Source organism: Mytilus trossulus, chromosome 7 (assembly GCF_036588685.1).
Source record: "Mytilus trossulus isolate FHL-02 chromosome 7, PNRI_Mtr1.1.1.hap1, whole genome shotgun sequence".
Taxonomy (NCBI): Eukaryota; Metazoa; Mollusca; class Bivalvia; order Mytilida; family Mytilidae; genus Mytilus; species Mytilus trossulus.
Window position 1 is genome coordinate 74286246 of NC_086379.1, and position 21532 is coordinate 74307777.

The window sequence follows — 21532 nt, forward strand, 5'->3', positions numbered from 1 at the left end:
TGACAAGAGAAAGGTCTATCTCTCCAGTTGTGGAATTTTAATATTTCAGTATGATAAACCCATTACACACACCTTACAACCACCTGGTTGGTAAAGTAAATGTAGACTAATCTTTCAGACCGGAGGTTATTCTACATAAGATTGCAACGCAATTGATATATCAACTACAATAAATGTAAGTAAATTGTTTAACTATTATTTAAATCTTAAAATCAAAAGTAAACTAGAGATATGATAAAATAATCATTTTTAGCAGTTGCAGAAGTAATATACACCATTTATGTTTTGTGCAAAAGATTGATAAGGTTTAGTATAATAAAAAGTAATTAATGTACCTGTCTTGCTGAAGTTCCGGGTTAAGTCTTTTTTCTGATCAACACTTAATTATCCTTTGCTGCTGTTTACCCCAAGGTGTTGCATGTATAAAACGATACAGTAGACCTTGATCTTTGTGATATATATTGTCAACACAGAGCTGTAAAAAAGAATTCAACATGTAAACAAATATCTAAATACTACTAAAATTGGGTTGAACTATAAGGCATTATCTACGATTTAGACACAGTGTTTTTTTTAGAGATTTATATTTGAGGAATTCATAAATTATATATGGCTATTAGCGGTCAATTTGGTTCCTTTTCGCAAAATAAACTCAATAAATTTCATATGTATTATTGGCTTGCAGGTCAATAATTCAAAATCATGGTAATGATAATCCGTTTTCATGTGACCTTCAACTTGAGATTTAAGTGGTGATGGGTAACGCATATGTTAAGCATGTCTTCTCATATATGTTATGATGGTATGATACTAAACCCCTAACGGGAAGGATTGTGCCTGAGGTTCATATGATGAAATCATAATCTTTCAGTCAGTTTAATTGAAGTCTGGAGCTGGCATGTCAGTTAACTGCTAGTAGTCTGTTGTTATTTATGTATTATTGTCATTTTGTTTATTTTCTTTGGTTACATCTTCTGACATCAGACTCGGACTTCTCTTGAACTGAAGTTTAATGTGCGTATTGTTATGCGTTTATTTTTCTACATTGATTAGAGGTATAGGGGGAGGGTTGAAATCTCACAAACATGTTAAACCCCGCCGCATTTTTGCGCCTGTCCCAAGTCAGGAGCCTCTGGCCTTTGTTAGTCTTGTATTATTTTTATATTAGTTTCTTGTGTACAATTTGGAAATTAGTATGGCGTTCATTATCACTGAACTAGTATATATTTGTTTAGGGGCCAGCTGAAGGACGCCTCCGGGTGCGGGAATCTCTCGCTACATTGAAGACCTGTTGGTGACCTTCTGCTGTTGGTTTTTATTTTGGTCGGGTTGTTGTCTCTTTGACACATTCCCCATTTCCATTCTCAATTTTATCAATTTTATCTGTTATCAAAAGAAAAGAATGTCAACATTGAAATTGAAACATGGGAGCCACCGTTCAGTAGTTCGACCCTGAAATATTATTCTTTAAACGATAATATAGATATTTATTGGCATGCAATCAAACATACCTAACAAAAAGTATGTGCTTCTCTGTGAATTTATATATATTTAAAAATCGGATCATACACCATCGGCTTTCTTCGGAGATGATTTCGATTAATCAGATTGTGCCTATAGTCTAAAACACACACGCCATGATGTTATATTTTTACGTGTCCATGCTTGTTTATTGTTTCTTTTAGACTTTTTGTAATGTGGATACACATGTTGGTGTGTTATAAATCAAATATGAGAATTTGCGACAAATCGGTGAACATTAGCCCTTCTGAAAGAGACGATAAAGCCATTTAATCTAGCACTCGTTACAAATAAAGGAACATAACAGTGACAACAATATAAGAATCACAACGTGGCCATCTGTGGGGGAGCAAATATTAAATCATGCTTAGTATGACAAAAGTATAAAAGGCCACATGTATAAACGATACGTAGGTACTAACATTGAGAATGGAAATGGGGAATGTGTCAAAGAGACAACAACCCGACCAAATAAAAAAAACAACAGAAGGTCACCAACAGGTCTTCAATGTAGCGAGAAATTCCCGCACCCGGAGGCGTCCTTCAGCTGGCCCCTAAACAAATATATACTAGTTCAGTGATAATGAACGCCATACTAATTTCCAAATTGTACACAAGAAACTAATATAAAAATAATACACGACTAACAAAGGCCAGAGGCTCCTGACTTGGGACAGGAGCAAAAATGCGGCGGGGTTAAACATGTTTGTGAGATCTCAACCCTCCACCTATACCTCTAACCAATGTAGAAAAATAAACGCATAACAATACGCACATTAAAATTCAGTTCAAGAGAAGTCCGAGTCTGATGTCAGAAGATGTAACCAAAGAAAATAAACAAAATGACAATAATACATAAATAACAACAGACTACTAGCAGTTCACTACATGAATGTGAATTTCCAAATTGAAAGGTCACAATGGGAAAATCAATTTCAGCTCTTTTACTGTATCATTTCACATTTCAACCTTTCATTGCAATTCTATAGGTGTTAGGCAGGTTTTTTTGGGAGAGAAAAAAAAACGTTTATTTTTCTCCATTTCTATAGAAATAAAAATATGAGCAAATGGGTCAGACTGTTATAAGATATCACTACAAAACAAATCTAGCTGTATCTAGATATCCTTATTTCAAGTTCAATGTTACTGATAAGATCATCATGGTCACCACTAACAAAGGCTTATACTTCTTATTCAGTCATCTTGCGGAATTAAAGTTGAAGGCGTATGTATGTTGTTTAATTCGTTTTGAGAAGATCTTTCATGAAGTGTAAAAAAAATGAATACTTGACAGGGAGAAAAGATGTCTATAAGAATTCTTATTCAAATTGAGCACTTGTCCACAAATCTTAAAAGATAGTTAACATTCATAGATGTTATTATTACACAAATAGTATATTTAACAAAGTATTACATGTCCCTTTCTACACCAAAACGTTTGTATCTTCATTAACCGTTGCGTTAAATGAAGCATACAAATAAAGTTACGTCTTTTATTTGTTTACACTATGTGTTAAAAGTTAATCATTTTTTGGTGAAGAGTGTCGTGAATTCAATTTTTTCCGTAGTATCCCATGAGCTTTAGAAAAGTTCCGAATCCTCAATAGATTCACACAGTCCTATATAGCTTTATTGTAAGTCTTTGGTTACTCTGGAATGATTAGAATTTAGATATTTGTAATATTTGGCTGTTTCCCCTCTTAAATGTTTGTTTTTTCATAGAATACCTAATACCCTATTTTTTTAACAATCGTTTTCATAGATTACTGTTTGCAAAGGCATGAATTATTGTAGATACTAATGATGTTCTTATCCCAGGGATGTAAAAACCTTAAGCAGTATTAGGCACAACTTTTTGGAACTTTTGGTTCTCAATCCTCTTCAACTTAACTTGTTTTTGCTTTCGAACTTTTTTTTATCTGAGCGTCACTGGTTAGTCTTGTGTCGACGAAACGCGCGTCTGGCGTATTAAATTATAAACCTGGTACCTTTTGATAGATATTATTTGTGTGTTTCTCTGTCCTATATGTTCTCCAATTTATTTGTATTGTAGTCCTGTCATGTAACGTTATCATTTAAATGCTATATTTAGGATTGCCATAAAAGCGGGAGGTTTGGCTAGCCACAAAACTAGGTTCAACCCAAGATGTTTTCCTTTAAAAATGTCCTGTACCAAGTCAGGAAAATGGCCATTGTTATATTACAGTTCGTGTCTGTGTGTGTTACATTTTAGTGTTGTGTTTCTGTTGTGTATTAGATCTCCTCTTATATTTGATGTTTTCCGTCAGTTTTAATTTGTAACCTGGATATGTTTTGTTCTAAATCGATTTATGAATTTCGAACAGCGGTATACTACTGTTGCCTTTATTTATATAATGTTATTAACGCATAAAAACAGTACTGTTTGAAGTTTATTATGCGATTACAACATATTTATCATAAAATTAGGACAGGTGTCTAGTAACAGATAGATTTGCATGAATGCTTCATATAATAAATCCATTGAGAATTGTACTTTTCGGTTGCATGGATCTAACAGCTTTAGCTTATTGGAATGTTGCAGTATCTACGTCATCTCGAGTAGATAAAATCAAAAGAATAGAATATTTTTCAATACATAGATTAGGCTCACGGTATCAGATATGTTATTGACAATGTTATATCACCAATAATAACGTGACTATTCGGGTAATAAATGAACAAATTATGTCAAGAGCTTTATACTTGATGCCGTCAATGTTTGAATCATTGAACACGATCGAGGTATTGTTTTGTACGTAAATCAGGCTGTTATAGTTTTCGCGTTTGAATTGGTGTTTTCATTCAGTTTATACATAGCGCATAAAATAACTAACAAAAACGTCACAGACGCTAAGACATAGTCATAACAAGTATGAAAGTACTTGCAGTTACTGGAAGTTGTAAAAGGTGTTGCAAACGGATGGACTTACTAACAAACAGACGGACGGACATGAATGAAACATGGCCCCTACTTTTAGATTGCATGTCTCTTGTAGTATTAAGAAATATTTAAATACTTTAAATCAGGCAAATCATCGATTAAGGAACCATCCCTCTTGTATTCTGCATATCTAAAAGCTGTTACATCTTAAATAAAAAAATAATACACTTTATTTGTATAGAAAACGAATGTCGCAAAAGTTATTTGTGAGGTTTTCTTATCTCTTTATTTTATATCGAAAAGATTTGTACGAGTGTATGAATTTATAATAAAATTTCTTTATACCTCAACATTATATTATTTATTTTTTCCCCATTCAAAACTGAAAAATAGATTAAATAATTAAATTGGTTTCTTTAGAACAAGGAACATACAGGTATTGTATCTAAATATGCATGGGGAATCATGCTAAAGATTGACTTGACAATACAATATAATCTGTCCAGTATGGTAATATGGTTAACAATTATCAAAATATATAAATACCGGACTTTTATATAACTTTTAATGGTTATTTAAAGAACAGAAAACATTTCAATGCTCACTAGCTATGGTCCTTATCTAAATTCGCTTGATTTCAGAAACGGTTTCATTTAAAAAGGATGTGGTATGATTGCCAATGAGATAACTCTTCGCAACAGCCAAAATGACACAGAAAATAACAGCTATAGTTCACCGTACGGCTTTCAACAATGAAGAAAGCCCATATAGCATAGACGGCTTTAAAAGACCCTAAAATGACAAATGTAAAACGAGAAAACTAACCGTGGGCCAAATTTATGTTAAAGATAATGAACGAAAATACAAATATGTTATATAGCAACAAACGGCAATCACAGGATTACAAGTTTCTGAAATGATACAGGCACATACATACAGAATGTGGCAGGGTTAAACTTTATAGGCGAGCTGAAAGTCATTATTTTGCCTTTGAAATTCACAAATAGTTCTGTGTAAAAATTATACTTACTCTAATATATTTGACTACATTACCATTTCTGTGTAAGAAAATGTCTTCATATGTAAGGTTATTTTTCAAATTCAGGTTTTAAGGAGACAAACTCGGTAGAGTATTTTTTCCTCAAAGCCGGCATCTAAAGTTTATTTGATTGATTTACTCAGGCTGGTGTTAGTTTAAAGTACTGTGGAAATTTTAAAAGTCAGTATGCTTGAAAAAAATCGAATATAAGACTGCAGTTATATATATATATCTGAGAGGTTTGGTCTTGTAAACATCTGATGATTGTTACTTCATATATCTTTATTACTTTATGATTTTAGTGATAAAGAGAGTAGGGCAGCCTCAAAATACTCATTCTCTTTTATTGTAAAGATTTTTATCTTTAAAAAAAAGTCAACAATATCTCACTTACGTGGCATTAAACATAATCTAAAACTTTGAAATATGCGCTTTAAAATTTTGACCTTTTGTTACATTTTTCTTGTAAACGTATATACTATTATTAAAGAATGAAAATGTAGCTATTAAATTTTTAATATGTTGTGCGCATGACAAAAATGTAATTTAATATAATGCCGCGAGACGTACAGGGGAAGAAATGAATAGGTCTCGCGTCAATGATCGCAACAGAGTTAAAGGAGGATATATTAACGTATAATGACTATAGCAGGACACTGTTCATTTCTGTGTCAACTTTCGTAGTTTTAGGTGGAAGTTAATCTTTAAAATCTTTCTCCTCAATTGACTTTTGATCTTCTTTGGATATTCTTTTAGTACTTGACTCAGGTAATTATAATTCACATTTTACAATTTAATGCTACATATAAGGTACGTGCTTTATTATTTTAAGCTTTAATCATATAAAAAATCTTACATATCTAATTGTCTGTAAATACCTTACATATATTAAGGTATTCATACATGGTACTTGGAATAAAGGAGATGAAGGGTACAAGTCAACGAGGCGTTAACCAAATGACACAAAAGGACATATACATTTCATATACTCAATGTCCAATTTTTTTTTCAAATCAATGTATGCCTTTGTTTTGAGACCATTCGCCCATACAACCATTCTTGCATATATATACACATATATAATTGTAAATAGTTTAAGACATTCTGTGGTCTTCAAAATTAACCGAAATGTACAAACAAGGTTTACAACATCGCAAATTTTAGATACATAAAAATTTTATAATCAAATAATGTCTTTAAAGAATTACATAAATATTAAATCAAAGTTCAATTAAAGTTCAATTTACAATTTGTTTTAATCAATATTTCATATGTGCTCTATGAGGGAAGGCTGGGTAATTTTCATACTGGGTACTTTAGTTTGTTTATCGAGAATGTTGTAAATATTTAAAAATCAAATTTACATGTTTACACTCATTCACTTACAAATCTTTGTATACATAATTTAATCTGACATACTATATGCGGTCACACAAGGATTTAGGAATTAACGAGAATTAGGAACTTATAAATCATGCTTTTATTCACGATTTTATACTTTTACTATTACATCATAAATAAATAACGGTATGTTTATTTTCAATATAACTTTCTTGAATAACATCCAAGCCCATTTTGACCATATATGGAAAAGGTTATTCTGAAGATGAAAAAAAACAACATTCCTACCCAATTAATTGACTAACACATAATAATTAAATCTTGTAGTAATGAAGGATTTGTATAGTAAGATATACAAATCCTTGTAGTAATATACGAATTAAAACGTGTTATTGACTTTTTGTGGAAAATTATAAAACCAATAACTGGCTTTTATTACGGGGCGCCGAATGGGACTCTTGTGGTTTTGTACAAAATTCAATTTTGTCATTAACAAAATCATTTTTGTCTTACAAAACTATGTGATACAGACTTGTTTCATTTTTGTCATCACAAAATCCATTTTTGTAGACAAAATTCATTTTTGTAGACAAAATTCATTTTTGTTATGACAAAAGTGAATTTTGTCAAAAAGGTATGCAAATATAAACTCATTTGCATACAAAATTGACTTTTGTTACCTGATATGGAAATTAAAACACAAAATCAATTGTGTAAGACAAAATTGACTTTTGTTAATTTTGTGAGACAAAATTCACTTTTGTCTCACAAATATCTCACAAAATTGAATTTTGTCTCACAGAAGTCACTTTTGTCTCACAGAAGTCACTTTTGTCTCACAAAAGTCACTTTTGTCTCACAAAAGTCACTTTTGTCTCACAAAAGTCACTTTTGTCTCACAAAAGTCACTTTTGTCTCACAAAAGTCACTTTTGTCTCACAAAAGTGAATTTTGTCTCACAAAAGTCAATTTTGTCTCACAAATCCAAATTTGAGTTTTGTGAGACAAAATTGACTTTTGTGAGACAAAATTGACTTTTGTGAGACAAAAGTGACTTTTGTGAGACAAAAGTGACTTTTGTGAGACAAAAGTCACTTTTGTCTCACAAAAGTGAATTTTGTCTCACAAAAGTGAATTTTGTCTCACAAAAGTCACTTTTGTCTCACAAAAGTCACTTTTGTCTCACAAAAGTCACTTTTGTCTCACAAAAGTCAATTTTGTCTCACAAAAGTCAATTTTGTCTCACAAAACTCAATTTTGTCTCACAAAAGTCAATTTTGTATGCAAATTTGGATCTGCACTTGAATTATCTCGTCACGATTTTGCAAGAAGGCCTCTCATTGGATATAGAGAATGCGGGTTTCGCAGGTTCAAGGTCATATATGGATGATGCACTATTCCGCAAAAGTAAGTAATACCTAATGAAGTTTATATATGATATTCTGTGCAGGACGTCATATTATTCTAGTATGACGTCCTTCTTTTGCTTTAATGTCAACAAATCCATGTTACTTAGGGATGCACGTAAATGACGTCAAAATTGAACTTTCGATGTCACTGGTTTTTCAAAAGACGATCGAAAAAAAAAAAATGCTGGTGCTTTTTGAAAATAGAATTAAAAAAAAATAAAGTAAATAAACATGACCTCTCCTTCATAAAGAAGCCTCTGGACCCCCCTTCTCCAAGTTCAGATTTTTCTGACCCCTCTACCTTTTCCATATCGGATAAATAATCGTACATACATGTTGTATTTCATTGTTTTTAGAAGAAGATATAATGTCTAAATAAACAAAAAAACTCATGTTTTAGGTTTACTTTTCCCCGACTGAAATAGAGATTACTTAGTTTTATTATATTTTAATATGCTTTGGTGTAATTTCCATTTGTAGGTTAAACCATATTTTAATTTTCAAACTGATAACGATGGCCTCAACAAGTAGCCTGCCTGACGAAAACATAAATATAGACAGGCTACAAAAGTTTTTAGATGAAGATATGCCAATCACGCAGATTGCACAAGACTTCAATGTGTGTACAAAAACAATCTACAGACGAATGAAGAGTTTTGGAATAACGAGAATACCATTCTCTGATATCAATGATGACGATCTGGTAGATATTGTGATAGAGATCAAACAAAATCACCCAAACGATGGCGAGGCTCTGTTGGATGGTCACCTCAAGGCCCGTACCCCTCCTATCAAGATCCAGCGCTGGAGACTAAGAGCTGCTATTCATTTTGTTGATAGTGCCGGGGTTCAGGCTCGGCGGACGGTTACAATTAAACGTCGCCAGTACTCTGTGCCATGTCCACATTATCTGTGGCACATTGATGGAAATCATAAGTTGATAAAGTGGAAAATGGTAATCCATGGAGGTAAGATGAATGTTAATATCAAGAGAGTACCTATGTACGTATAATAGTCGGGACTTATGTTACCTTTGTTCGTTCGTCAGTCGGTCACACTTTGGTTAAGTTCCTGGTTTAGGTCCATATCTTGGGTACTACATGTAGTAGAGCAATGATAGTTTAACACCGTATGAGTCTTGGGTAGTACAACACTACCCATTATGAATTAGGTCATTGTGACATACATTTTACGCAACAACGACTTTGGTTAAATTTTGGTTAAGGTCCATCACTCAGGCACTACAAGTAGCAGAGTAATGTTATTTGACCGGTATATGTGTCTTTGGTGGTACAACACCACCCACTATGAATTAGGTCATTTGATAAAAAATGACGTCGGTTAAGTTGTTGGTTCGAGTGCATATCTCAGGCACCTCAAGTAGTTGAGCAATTACATTTGATCAGTAGATATATGTCTTGGGTTGTACAAAACTACCCACTATAAACTAGGTCATTGTGACCTACATTTTACAAATGACATTTGACAAGTAGATGGGTCTTGGGTAGTGCAACACCACCCACTATGAATTAGGTCTTTGCAACCTACATTTTATGCATAAACGACTTTAGTTAAGTTCTTAGTTTAGGTAAATATCTCGGGCATCACACATAAAAGAGCTGTCATGATATCTGACCAGCATACGTGTTTTGGGTTGCAGGACACACACCACCTACATTGCGTATATATATCACTTTTTTAATTTCTTGGTTAAGGACCATATCTCCGGTTCTCAATCATTCTCGTTTAAATAATCTGATGTACAGTAGTTGTCGTTTGTTTATGTGATATATACGTGTTTCTCGTTTCTAGTTTCTCTTTTTTTTTTATATAGATTAGACCGTTGGTTTTCCCGTTTGAATGGGTTTACACTATTAATTTTGGGGCCCTTAATAGCGTGATGTTCGGTGTGAGCCTAGGCCCCGTGTTGAAGGCCGTACACCAACCTATTTATATATATAATGGTTAACTTTTTTTTTTAATTGTTATTTGGATAGAGAGTTGTCTCATTGGCACTTACATCACATCTTCCTATATCTATTTGGGGGTCCAAAAATCGGGAAAAATAAATGTAGTAAAATCTAAGGAATTTTGAATGCATTTGAAATCATTAATGTGGAGATTGCTAGGCGAAAAAAGTCAAAGTATTGGTAACATGAAATTAACATTTTTTTTTATTCCTGAAACTTTGAAGATCTTTGAAGAATTACTTGTAACGTACAAATTTATCACACTACATAGAAACTACTAAATACCAAGACTCGATTACAGAATATTTATAACTATTATTCAATTTTAAAGTATCAGTAACGTAGGAATCATTAAAAATCTTGACAAAATAATATGGTGGCCGGATGCGGCCATTTCGTCTTTTCATGTTTTCGCGTTTTCTCCTTTCACTTTCACGCGAAATCTAGAAATCGAGAAAGCGAAAACGCGAAATCGAATAATCAAGAAAGCAAAAACGCGAAAACGCGAAATCGGGAAATCGAGAAAGCGAAATCTAGAAAACGCGAAATGAAATAGATTTCTCGATTTCGCGTTTTCGCGTTTTCGCGTTTTTGCTTTCTCGATTTCGCGTTTTCGCTTTCTCGATTTCTGGCCATGATTTCCCGATTTCCCGATTTCGGGTGAAATTGAAAGGAGAAAACGCGAAAACACGAAAAGACGAAATGGCCGCATCCGGCCACCATAACATATTTAAATTTCACAATTCGTTATTCAACCGAGTACAATTTATTATATTATTGTTTCTTTGTTTATGATATCAAAGGTGAGATTTAATCATCAGCAAACCTTTGTAAATGATTGTTTATGCTCAATTATTGTCAATCTTGACATGCAGAATAAAGGGATAACAATGTACTTCACAAACCCTAACTTTTCAGTGAGTCGTGATATTGAGCTGTATGATGGCTCATTAAAATTCTATAATTTTAAGAATTATTTAAAACATTTATTTATGTACTTTTATTTAAAATATTTGAATGCTGAGAGTATAATTTTGTCAATAGTGGATGCATGGTATAACTTGATGAGATTGACCGCTCTACAATTAGGAGTGCAATAATAAATAAATAGTTGATGTGGGGTTAGGTAAGGAGAACGATCCCGATACTGGTCACTGTCACAATACTGGGTCAGAGGCGGATCCAGAAATGTGGGGACCCGCTCCTGTGATTCCCTATATCAGCAACCATTTTTTCCCCCAAAAAGGATGGGGCCCGGGGCCCCCTGTCCCCTAAATTCGCCTCTGTGGGTCATTTATTATACCAGTTTTGGCACTACTGGATTCCCAGTAATTGTATCTTCCAGTATTGTCAATTATTTATATATTCAGTTAATTTTCAGGTATTGATGGGTTTACCAGACTAGTGGTGTTCATGAATATATCCAATAATAACAAAGCCACAACTGTTCACAGAGGGTTTATTGCTGCTACCGAGCAGTTCAACTGGCCAATTCGATTAAGGACAGACTTTGGAGGAGAAAACGAGCTAATTTGGCAGGCTATTCTTGATAAGCGTGGACCTCGTTCAGCATTAGTAGGTAGTTCTGTCCACAACCAGCCGATTGAACAATTATGGGGCATTATAAATGACAGGGTGACATTGCCATTCAAGGTACTCTTTGATTCAATGGCTAGAGATGGTTTACTGAATACAGACAATGATACGGACATTATGTGCCTTCACTGGGTATTTCTACCCTTAATACAGGCCAACCTTACAAGGGAAGTGTTGGCACTTAACAAGCGGAAGATTTCAACAGAACATCAGCGATCACCTTGCCAGCTCGAAATTCAGTTTATGCACCTCAAAGCAGCTTATGAAAACAAGCCCATCGAGCAACATGAAGGTGTGGTCTGCTCATACCAAGATCCTGATGACTTGGCTCGCCCATTACAACATGTTAGGTGTGACGAGTTTGAACGATTCCCAGCAGAACTCCGTGAGGAACTCTGTGCACTAGGCACAGCTTTAGAAATAAGAGATGGACGTCGGTTGTATTTAGAAGTCGTGTCAACTATTGAAAAGTATTTGCTTCGTACATAAGAACAATTTCATGAAAAGATAAACAAGAACAGAAGTCTGAATATTTGAAAAGTGTGTATTTTACAACTACTGGTATGTAATCGGTGTCATGTAATCTTGTAAATTGTGCAGATTAAAGTTTTTTGAAGTAGATAAAACTAAGCAAGATATAAAAAATAATTTTACCAAAAGAGATTTCTTGTTACAAAGAATATGTATGTGAAATAAAAAAAAAAAAACACTATCGTAAGAACAAGGTTCTAGTTTTTCTGCACACAGACTGATTGTATAACATTTGTCCCGGCAACCTATAAGTTACAGGTACTGGCTATGATTACTTCGGAAAAGTAACAATAAGAAAATATTCAGATTACTTCGCTCACTAAATGCTGGTATGTAACGTCGGTACAATTTGGGGGATTATTTTATTAACAAGAGTGCACACACTGAAATGTCTCGCCTTCTTTACTAATCATTGATATTTTGTTGATAGTCCTAAGTATAAAGCTTTATTACAACTGTCACTTAAACTTAACATTAACCAAGATGGCTTAAACAAAGACCAATAAACCATGAAAATTAGGTCAATGTCAGATGAACCATGCCAGGCAGACATATACAGCTAACAATGCTTCCATACAACAAATATAGTTGACCAATTACTTAAAGTTTAAGAAAAATAGACCAACACACACAAACTTAACACTGTGCAATGAACTGTGAAATTGAGGTCATGGTCAAATAAAACCTGCGGGACTGATATTTAGATCACAATATATTTCAGTACACCAAATATAGTTGACCTTTGGCATATAATATTAGATAAAAAGACCAAAACTTAAAAAAATAACTTTGACCACTGAACCATGAAAATGAGGTCAAGGTCAGATGACATCTGCCAGGTAGACAAGGCTCCGTGTTGAAGGCCGTACTTTAACCTATAATGGTTTAATTTTTAAATTGTTATTTGGATGGAGAGTTGTCTCATTGGCACTCACACCACATCTTCCTATATCTATGTACACCTTTCAGTCATTCCATACAACAAATATAGTAGACCTATTGCATAAAATATGAGAAAAACATACCAAAACACAAAACCTTTACTATATCCACTCAACCATGAAAATGAGGTCAAGGTCAGGTGACATCTGCCAGTTGGACATGTACACCTTACAGTCCTTCCATACACCAAATATACTAGCCCTATTGCTTATAGTATCTGAGATATGGACTTGACCACCAAAACTTAACCTTGTTCACTGATCCATGAAATAAGGTCGAGGTCAAGTGAAAACTGTCTGACGGGCATGAGGACCTTGCAAAGTACGCACATACCAAATATAGTTATCCTATTACTTATAATAATAGAGAATTCAACATTACAAAATTTCTGAACTTTTTTTCAAGTGGTCACTGAACCATGAAAATGAGGTCAAGGACATTGGACATTTGACTGACGGAAACTTCATAACATAAGGCATCAATATACAAAGTATGAAGCATCCAGGTCTTTCACCTTCTAAAATATTAACCTTTTAAGAAGTGAGCTAACACCGCCGCCGGATCACTATCCCTTTGTCGAGCTTTCTGCAACAAAAGTTGCAGGCTCGACAAAAATCACAGAAAAAAGAAAGATTTATAGAAAAATATAATTTATTACTGGTAGGAAATACAAAACGACAAAGATAAAGATGTAAAATATTGCAATTCATTTATTAAGGATAACATTACCGACATATCCAAAATGTGCAAAAACATTCTCTTTAATTTGTGTTTACTTGTGAGTGAAAATGTACTTTTATAGACAATGTATTTACCCTTTACCCTCTTCCGAAGTCGAAGGTTTTCGGATTCATTTGGTTATTCAGAGTAGCGGATCGACAGCGCTAGACTTGGGAAGATGACCCTTTATCTGCAATGACTAACTATATATTTCAACACAGTGAGCCAACAGTATTTTATGTCTCAGTTTGTCGTACATGGGAATAACAACAAGAGGAAGTAACTGTACATAACCTATGTTTTTGTTACACCCAGAAATATTCGATTCCTTTCCCTTCAATGCATACCCATGCCGGTATGCATTTAGTCTGCTAATCAATCCTAATATTTTTTTTATTTTTACTACTCAAGAGTAATCGTAGCCTGGCAGTGCCCAAGTTATTTTTTTTGTTCGCCTCAAGGTGCAAGCGTCTATGTCTCCATTCAAGTTAACGTCCGAGTTCATATCTCAGCAACTATACATGGAAGGATCATGTAACCTTGCGTGCACATGTATGCGCTAGGGATGAAACATCAGCATCCAGTCAAAATTAAGTCGTTGTGACCTACATTTTCCGCTTGAATGAATGACTTACTTAATTTACATTAAAGTTTACATCGAAGTTCATATCTCAGCAATTCACATTATAGGATCATGCTTTGACCTTGCATGTGCATGCATTGGGATGATACATCTGCATCCAGACAAAGTTATGTCACTGTGACCTACATTTCCCGTACATTTACATCTGAGTTCATATCTCAGCAACTATGCATGATCGGATCATGTATGCTTTAGGGGTGGTACATGAGCAGAATTTGCTTTTTGTCTACAATTGGGTGGACCGTGGGTATGAACTATATTTTACAATTGAATGATTTACTTTCAACTGATGTTCCATAAAGAGGTAAACTTTGTAATTGTTGATTACCAATCTTTTCACTTTGCCAGCCATACTCTCAAATTGAAGCCAAGGAAATGTTATGCCTTGAAGGATTTAATGTATATAAATCAATTCAACAACATAGAAATTACCGTACAGTTTATTATTATAAATCAATGCATATTCAAAAAAACATCAGATAACAACTTCAAACATAAATGATAATCAAAACAACATTTATACATTCAAAAGTTTTAAGTTTAATGTAACTCATAATATTGTGATATGATTGATATTTCGAGTAATGCATTCTAATATGATTTGCTGTAATTGCTTTATGGCTAAACTCTGTTTAAATGCTCAATAAACCACTTTTCGTAGCTGCGCATTTTAATACTTTTGTTTGTGGTGGATTACAATAAGATGTGTTGTTTATATAGATATTGTTTCCTGAAAAAGTTAATTTGTTGTCATTTTAAGATGACCTGGTCCTTTATATTCATTATTTAACCACTAACTACCGCTCAGGGTTAAGGTATTTTTTTTTTTTTGGGGGGGGGGGGGGTCTTGATCATTGCCATATAATGTGAACAAGATTTTGTATAATAAAACTTTGTTCAATGAGCAATCAAAATTTGCAAAGAAACTTTGGGGTCAGGGATATACTTTAAAAGATACAGAGCTTTAAAAATGGACCATGTTTGGGACTTTTACCTTTTACATATGCATTAATAATCAACTGAAAGGTCCTAGTAGCGAAAAGAAGGAGCAAGGGTACTGGTTGTGGAATTATAAACCCACTTGTCATGTTTTGTTTTTAGGTGTAATATTTGTTTTGAACAAAATTAAGTTCTGACAACCTATGTCACAGTTAACATAAATGAAATCATCCTTTAAAATTCTTGATTTTACCCTGGATATGGAAATACCGAAATTTTACAACTAAGGTGATATAACTCTCAAACAGGACAAAGAATATTCCTCAAACTTTTAAGTATATGTTGATTTAATAGATAGCTTCAAATTAGAGTCATAAAAATTGATATGTCAAAAGTTACAGCATAAAATATATAGTAATTTGTGTTTGGCAGGAAAGGGGAGATAATACTTTCAAAGTAATTTTCTGCAAAAATATAAATATTTTGTTACCTATATAGTCAAAGAACTTTCTAGAATAGTAGCCTTACATAATATGCTTATAAAATATTACTAATTAATACATTGGTCCATTGCTTATATTTTGTGGAAAGTGAAGTAAAACAAAGGCACTCCTGCACAATATATGCGAATTATTTCCCTTTTTTGTAAAATCCAAAAAATGTACAATTTTACAAATTAAGCATTAATTCAATATGATTCGTGTATTTTTCAAATCAAATATATTATTTTTGATATTTTGTACCAATAATCATAACAAAAGTATATTGGTTATGAATAATTCCAAATTGCGCAGATTGGATGCGCAAGGCTATCATCCTTAATTAACTACCTTAAATGGGAATATCAAGGCCATGTTAAAATTTCCAACAAATAAAATTATTTCTTAAATAACAGATAGTTCTTAAAATTTGAATCAAAACATAAATGAATGTAAAGCAATGTAAACATAACTGAAGCATGAAAGATGCCCGTCATGTGCTAGCACTACTAGGTATATCCCCCCTCAAAGTTGGACAGCAGTTAGAGAACCTTTGTGAGCATGCTCACATACCCCACGCCCCCATATTCTCACTGGACACACAAAATCTTCACAGATTCCTAAGGTCAAAGACTCATAACTCTACAAAAGTCAACTGATAAAATATTTCTTGTGGATATGCACATTTACATATTATGTCCTCATTAACTACAAAGTTTCATGAAATTCTGATGTGTGGTTTCAGAGGAGTTGTGATGACAAACTGTTGCAGTATTAAATTTCAGCGAAAATTCAAAGTTAAAGGGGCATAACTCCCAGAAAAAAAATTTAATCATAGTTTCCTGTCAATATGCACATCTACAAAGTTTCACGTAATTCTGTTGTGTGGTTTCAGGGGAAATGCGATGACAAACTGTTGCAGAAGTATATTTAGGCAAAAATTACAAGTTAAAGAGCATTACTCCTAGAAAAAAAATAGAATCGAAATTTCCTGTAGATATGCACATCTACATCCTTATTATCTTCAAAGTTTCATGAAATTCTGTTGTGTGGTTTCAGAGGAGTTGTGATGACGAGAACAGAACTGAAGGACGGACAGAGAGAGTGATGAAAGACAGATGGACAGGTCAAAAACATTATACCCTCCGCAACTTTGTTACTTATGGTAAAATTAAAATGGCTTACTTCATGTAACTGATGAATGTGAAGCTATGTATCAAATTTTGATATCATTCCATTTTATTTTTTTGTTTGTGATGAAAGTTATCCATAAAACATCTCATTCACTGAAAAAAAACTCAATTCCAGCAAAGACAGGAAGTTGATGGTGGAGTGCATCAAAAATAGATTACAATGTACAATTGATCAATATGAAGATGTTTACCAATGGACAATGTACCATACTAGTCCAGTCAAATTAAGCTTTAACCTCGAACTAATTGCATCAGAAAATGTTTTAGTTCTAATCTATAGCATTAAGCCACAAATATAAACAGAAAAAAGTCCCATAAAATTTAACTTGAGGAAAGCTCAAAATCAGCATTTTTAATTTCCTATGGAAATTAACATTGGAAAGGGGAGATAACTAAAAACAAGTCTTTTTTTGTTGTCAATTTTTTGTTGATTTTCTTAAAATTCACATAAAGTATGAAACTTTGACGGGGTTATAAGTTCCTATTTGACTATATTATATAATCTTCTGCTCATGAAATGCACAAAACCAAAGTGTTATGGGTATTTTTTTTTGCACATTTTTCATTAAAGAAATAGCAAATGTGTTGCTTTATGACCATTTTGAAATAATAATGTGAAAATTTGGTATGGTTTATTTCTGTAAATTATATTTGTTCGGCAACTTCTTTGTTTAAAGAAACTTTAAAGCCCAAAAAGAAGAATATATGCTTAATTATTTTTATGAAGTTTGATATTCTTTACCATGACAAGTTGAAAAAATTAATAAATGGTCAACTAATGAATTTTGAAATCTTGGTTGTAGCTTGATTAAAGATATGAAAACACTTTTAGAGCTGTTTGTTATTCTCTATATAGACGGCTAAAATATCAAGAATCAATACATTCTGATGAATAGAAACGGTAAAGTTATAATTTTGTTCCAATTTGTATTGATATTCCTTTTTTTTTGCAGACTTATCTCTCATTTTCAATGCAAATCTCCATAGGAATATTAAAATCGTGATTTTTTAGTCTTCCACAAATTAGATCTTGTTTGACTTTTTCTGTGTATATTTGGGGTATAATATGCTAAAGATTAAAACTAAAAAATCTTCTGTTGCAATAACTTTAAGGTTAAGGTCAAATTTATGCTCAATTGACTGGACTATAAAAGGCCTGGACAAAAATAAACTTCAAATTACGCCTTCATTTTCAGCAGTAAATCAGAAATACTTACGAGAAAACCATAATATATAAACACCATACATAAATTAACACAAACAAAAACTGTTCAACTGAAATTCAAACGAATTAATGCCACCTTTAATTGTGGAGTCTGTAACCGACTTCTAAAATACATTTACTTGCTTATGGCAACAAATAGTCAGAAGTAGTGCTCTGATGAGACTCAATGAGTACTGTAATACAATATGTATACATCAAAGGATGTTACACTGATTATTGATTGACTTATCTTTTTCTCCACACCAAAAAGCATCTATCAAAAAACCGAAACACATTTTTTGTGTTAATCTGTAACAAAAAATAATATAAAGTTTCTTTAATCAAATGGCAATTATTTTGCTGTAAAGGTTAAGATCTCACTATTCAGTCACTAAGACCGAACCCATCTCCCATTACCATCCACTTGCAGTAACGTTCCCCAGCTTTTCGAGTTTGTGCTTTTAAATCTAAGGGGAATGTTGCATTCAGCGCACAGGTGCTTATTTTTGGACTTTTGAAGTTGGGATCAAAGTGGATGAGTATTGGCTTATAAAATCCTCCTGGAGGTTCCATGGTGCTGCCGGTGAAGAAGCGCAAAACTTCCTCAGCTGAGATTTGCAAATCCTCCTTGGCAGGCTCATAGTCGCTACGTGGTGATTCTGATTTGCACAAAGCAAGCCCTGCGAACGCATCTTTCAGGAAGGACTTGAAATAGACATATGCCTTGTCCTCTTGTCTTGCCAGCTGAGAACCACATGCACCATACTTATTTAGCTTGAAGAGTTCTAAGAACTCGTTCTGGTTTTTTTTGGGAATGAGGTCAAGGCTCAAAAAATGCAATGCAGCTTCCTCTGCCTCTGGCGTTGATTTCCAGACTGAGAGGAATGGTTGCAGACCTGGAAAGAAAAAATAAATAAAATATTAGTCATTCCACCTGCTTTCTTTTTTTTTCCTGCGGTAATGCGGAACAGGGACATAGCAATGCTAGCCTCCATGTGTCTGTCTGTCTATCACACTTTTGTAAAAGCTCTCATGCTGACATTACTCAACTGAATTTTATAAAATTTATACCACATGTTACTACCACTAATACCTTGGACAAGTTCCAACATCATCACTGTTCAATTATTTTGACAGGAGTTATGGGAGTTTATCAACTTTGTTTAGTAGGCTAATCATATTCCACCTAGTAGTTTCAGAGGAGTTAACGTTTGAAAAAGTTTAAGACAAAGGAAGAAAGAGGCAGAGTGATGGCAAAAGTTTACATAGGCTATTGGCCAGGTGTGCTAAAAACAACACTGAAATTTAGAAATAATCTGCAAATGCCAACTGGATGTCTGAGTGAGAACACTTCTGGACCCATTTTTCTCGATGGAAAGGAGGTCTAGATCCTCAAATTTTTCCTTTTTATTATCTATAACTTTATACTTTTGCTATGATTTATTACAACACTGCTTTAAAAAAAATATTTTGGGGCTCCTTTTTTCTCAGCAGAAAGGGTCAGGATCCTTGAAAATTTAATTTTTGTAATCTACAAGTTAATATATTACAACCCCACTTTTTAACAATTTTTGATTTTCACCCTTTTGACATCTTTCTGCACAGCAGAAAAGGTTGGGATCCTCAAAAATATAATTTTAGTAAAGTATTACCTTTCCAATGATATATTACAACCCTACTTTTAAACAGCATTTGATTTTCCACCCTTTTGGGCCCCTTTTTTGTGTTCACATTGTCACGAGGAGCATTGTGTTGAAATTTGAAAAAGACTCAAGTCAATGGACAACAACAAACACAGACCTCATAACATAACTTTTTGTGGTCTTATAAAACTGAAATCAGAAGATAAGTTTATGAGTTGTTGCATAGACATTTGCAAAATGAACAACCTATAGGCTTTAATAGTGGAGTTCATGTTTTGCCATGGGAAACCCCTAAGTTCACAGTCATCAAACATGTCAAAATATAAAATAGTAGGAGACAGACTCTCAGAGAGTTTCAGTGAATTCTTTTGTGCAGCTAGGTAGATCACAAGTATATATTATTTGAGACATTTTTTTTTTATAATTTGCCAAAATGAAGATTTTACTATGCTCTTTTCAAAAATTTAATAAAAAGTAGGGGTCACTGTGCTATTTTTCAAGCTTTGAGTCTTTGAAAATTGCCAAAATTTGGTTAGTTTGTTCATGAAAAAATAGTGTGCATAAAAAGAATTTTGAAATAAATTGTAAGAAGAAAGGTTTCATAATATGTTTTAAGAAAATAAAAAGAAAACATGGTGTCACCGAACTTGATTTCTTGCTACAAGTAAAAATAAAAAAATTCCCATTAGCCCAGTATAAATTTTGTACTAAAAGAGTTATCTCCCCTTAAATGGCTCATTTTGAAAAAAAATGATTTTAAAACCACAAAAAATGATATTTGTTAAAGTATTTTGTACAATACAATTAATTTACAAATTTCCTTTAAATAGAAAAAAACATTCTAACCCATTGAATTGCAAATCTGTCTCCATATTTGCAGATTTAGGCAAATAACTAGACCGATTTTGTACTGTGATTGTACAATCCAAGATGGCAGTATACCATGAATCTATCTCAGGAGACTAAAGTAGATACAACATGTACACAATATATATATCATTAAATAAAATAGTAAAATATGTTAATAGTTAACAGTTCCATTCAACTTAACTTTTTAACTTATTTCACTATTTTATTTAATGAATATATACATCTGCACATGTGAAAAATATTTTTTACGCCTATATAATATATATATACAAGTTAAGACTTCTCCACCCTATATATATATCTGAAAATATACAACTCGTTTAAACATCAACCTAACAATGTTAGATCTGTAAATTTGCTTTCACAATTTTTTTGTTCTTCCTTCGATGGGATTAGAACCCATGATACCGAGATATGGTGACACCAAATCGCCTGCACTGCAGCCGTCCCGCTAGACCTCATGAACATCTAGGCTTCATAAAAATGAAGCTTTCAGTGGCCAGGTGTTAACTTTCCACATCAGTTATATATATACACATATGTATATCCATGCATCTCCTCTCCATGCCTTATATATCATGTACTGTAGT

The 21532-nt window shown here is 33.2% G+C and overlaps 3 protein-coding genes across 8 annotated transcripts in view; 2 read left to right on the top strand and 1 right to left on the bottom strand.

The window, feature by feature from the left end:
* The window catches only part of LOC134725797 (uncharacterized), a 67986-nt gene continuing 46454 nt past the window's right edge, over window positions 1-21532 (top strand). For 3 of the 4 annotated variants that reach the window (XM_063589956.1, XM_063589964.1, XM_063589965.1), the window contains exon 1: window positions 6000-6230. The gene's annotated coding sequence lies outside the window, so the exon portion shown is untranslated. Of the gene's footprint in view, window positions 176-5999; window positions 6231-21532 lie in introns of those variants that run through there. The other variant, XM_063589958.1, reaches the window with a different exon arrangement.
* Window positions 8616-12543, top strand: LOC134727257 (uncharacterized). The gene is made up of 2 exons (XM_063591635.1): window positions 8616-9180; window positions 11564-12543. The coding sequence occupies exons 1-2, from the start codon at window positions 8727-8729 to the stop codon at window positions 12265-12267; spliced, it is 1158 nt and encodes a 385-aa protein (XP_063447705.1). The 5' UTR covers window positions 8616-8726; the 3' UTR covers window positions 12268-12543.
* The window catches only part of LOC134725796 (uncharacterized), a 35076-nt gene continuing 28582 nt past the window's right edge, over window positions 15039-21532 (bottom strand). For all 3 annotated transcript variants that reach the window (XM_063589955.1, XM_063589953.1, XM_063589954.1), the window contains exon 16: window positions 15039-19325. In XM_063589955.1, coding sequence (XP_063446025.1) covers window positions 18814-19325 — 512 coding nt within the window. In that variant the 3' untranslated portion in view covers window positions 15039-18813. The remainder of the gene's footprint in view (window positions 19326-21532) is intronic.

Coding starts and splice junctions, on each gene's coding strand:
- LOC134727257 (XM_063591635.1), top strand. CDS start 8,727: ATGGCCTCAACAAGTAGCCTGCCTGACGAAAACATAAATATAGACAGG. Junction 9,181..11,563: donor GAAAATGGTAATCCATGGAG/GTAAGATGAATG, acceptor GTTAATTTTCAG/GTATTGATGGGTTTACCAGA.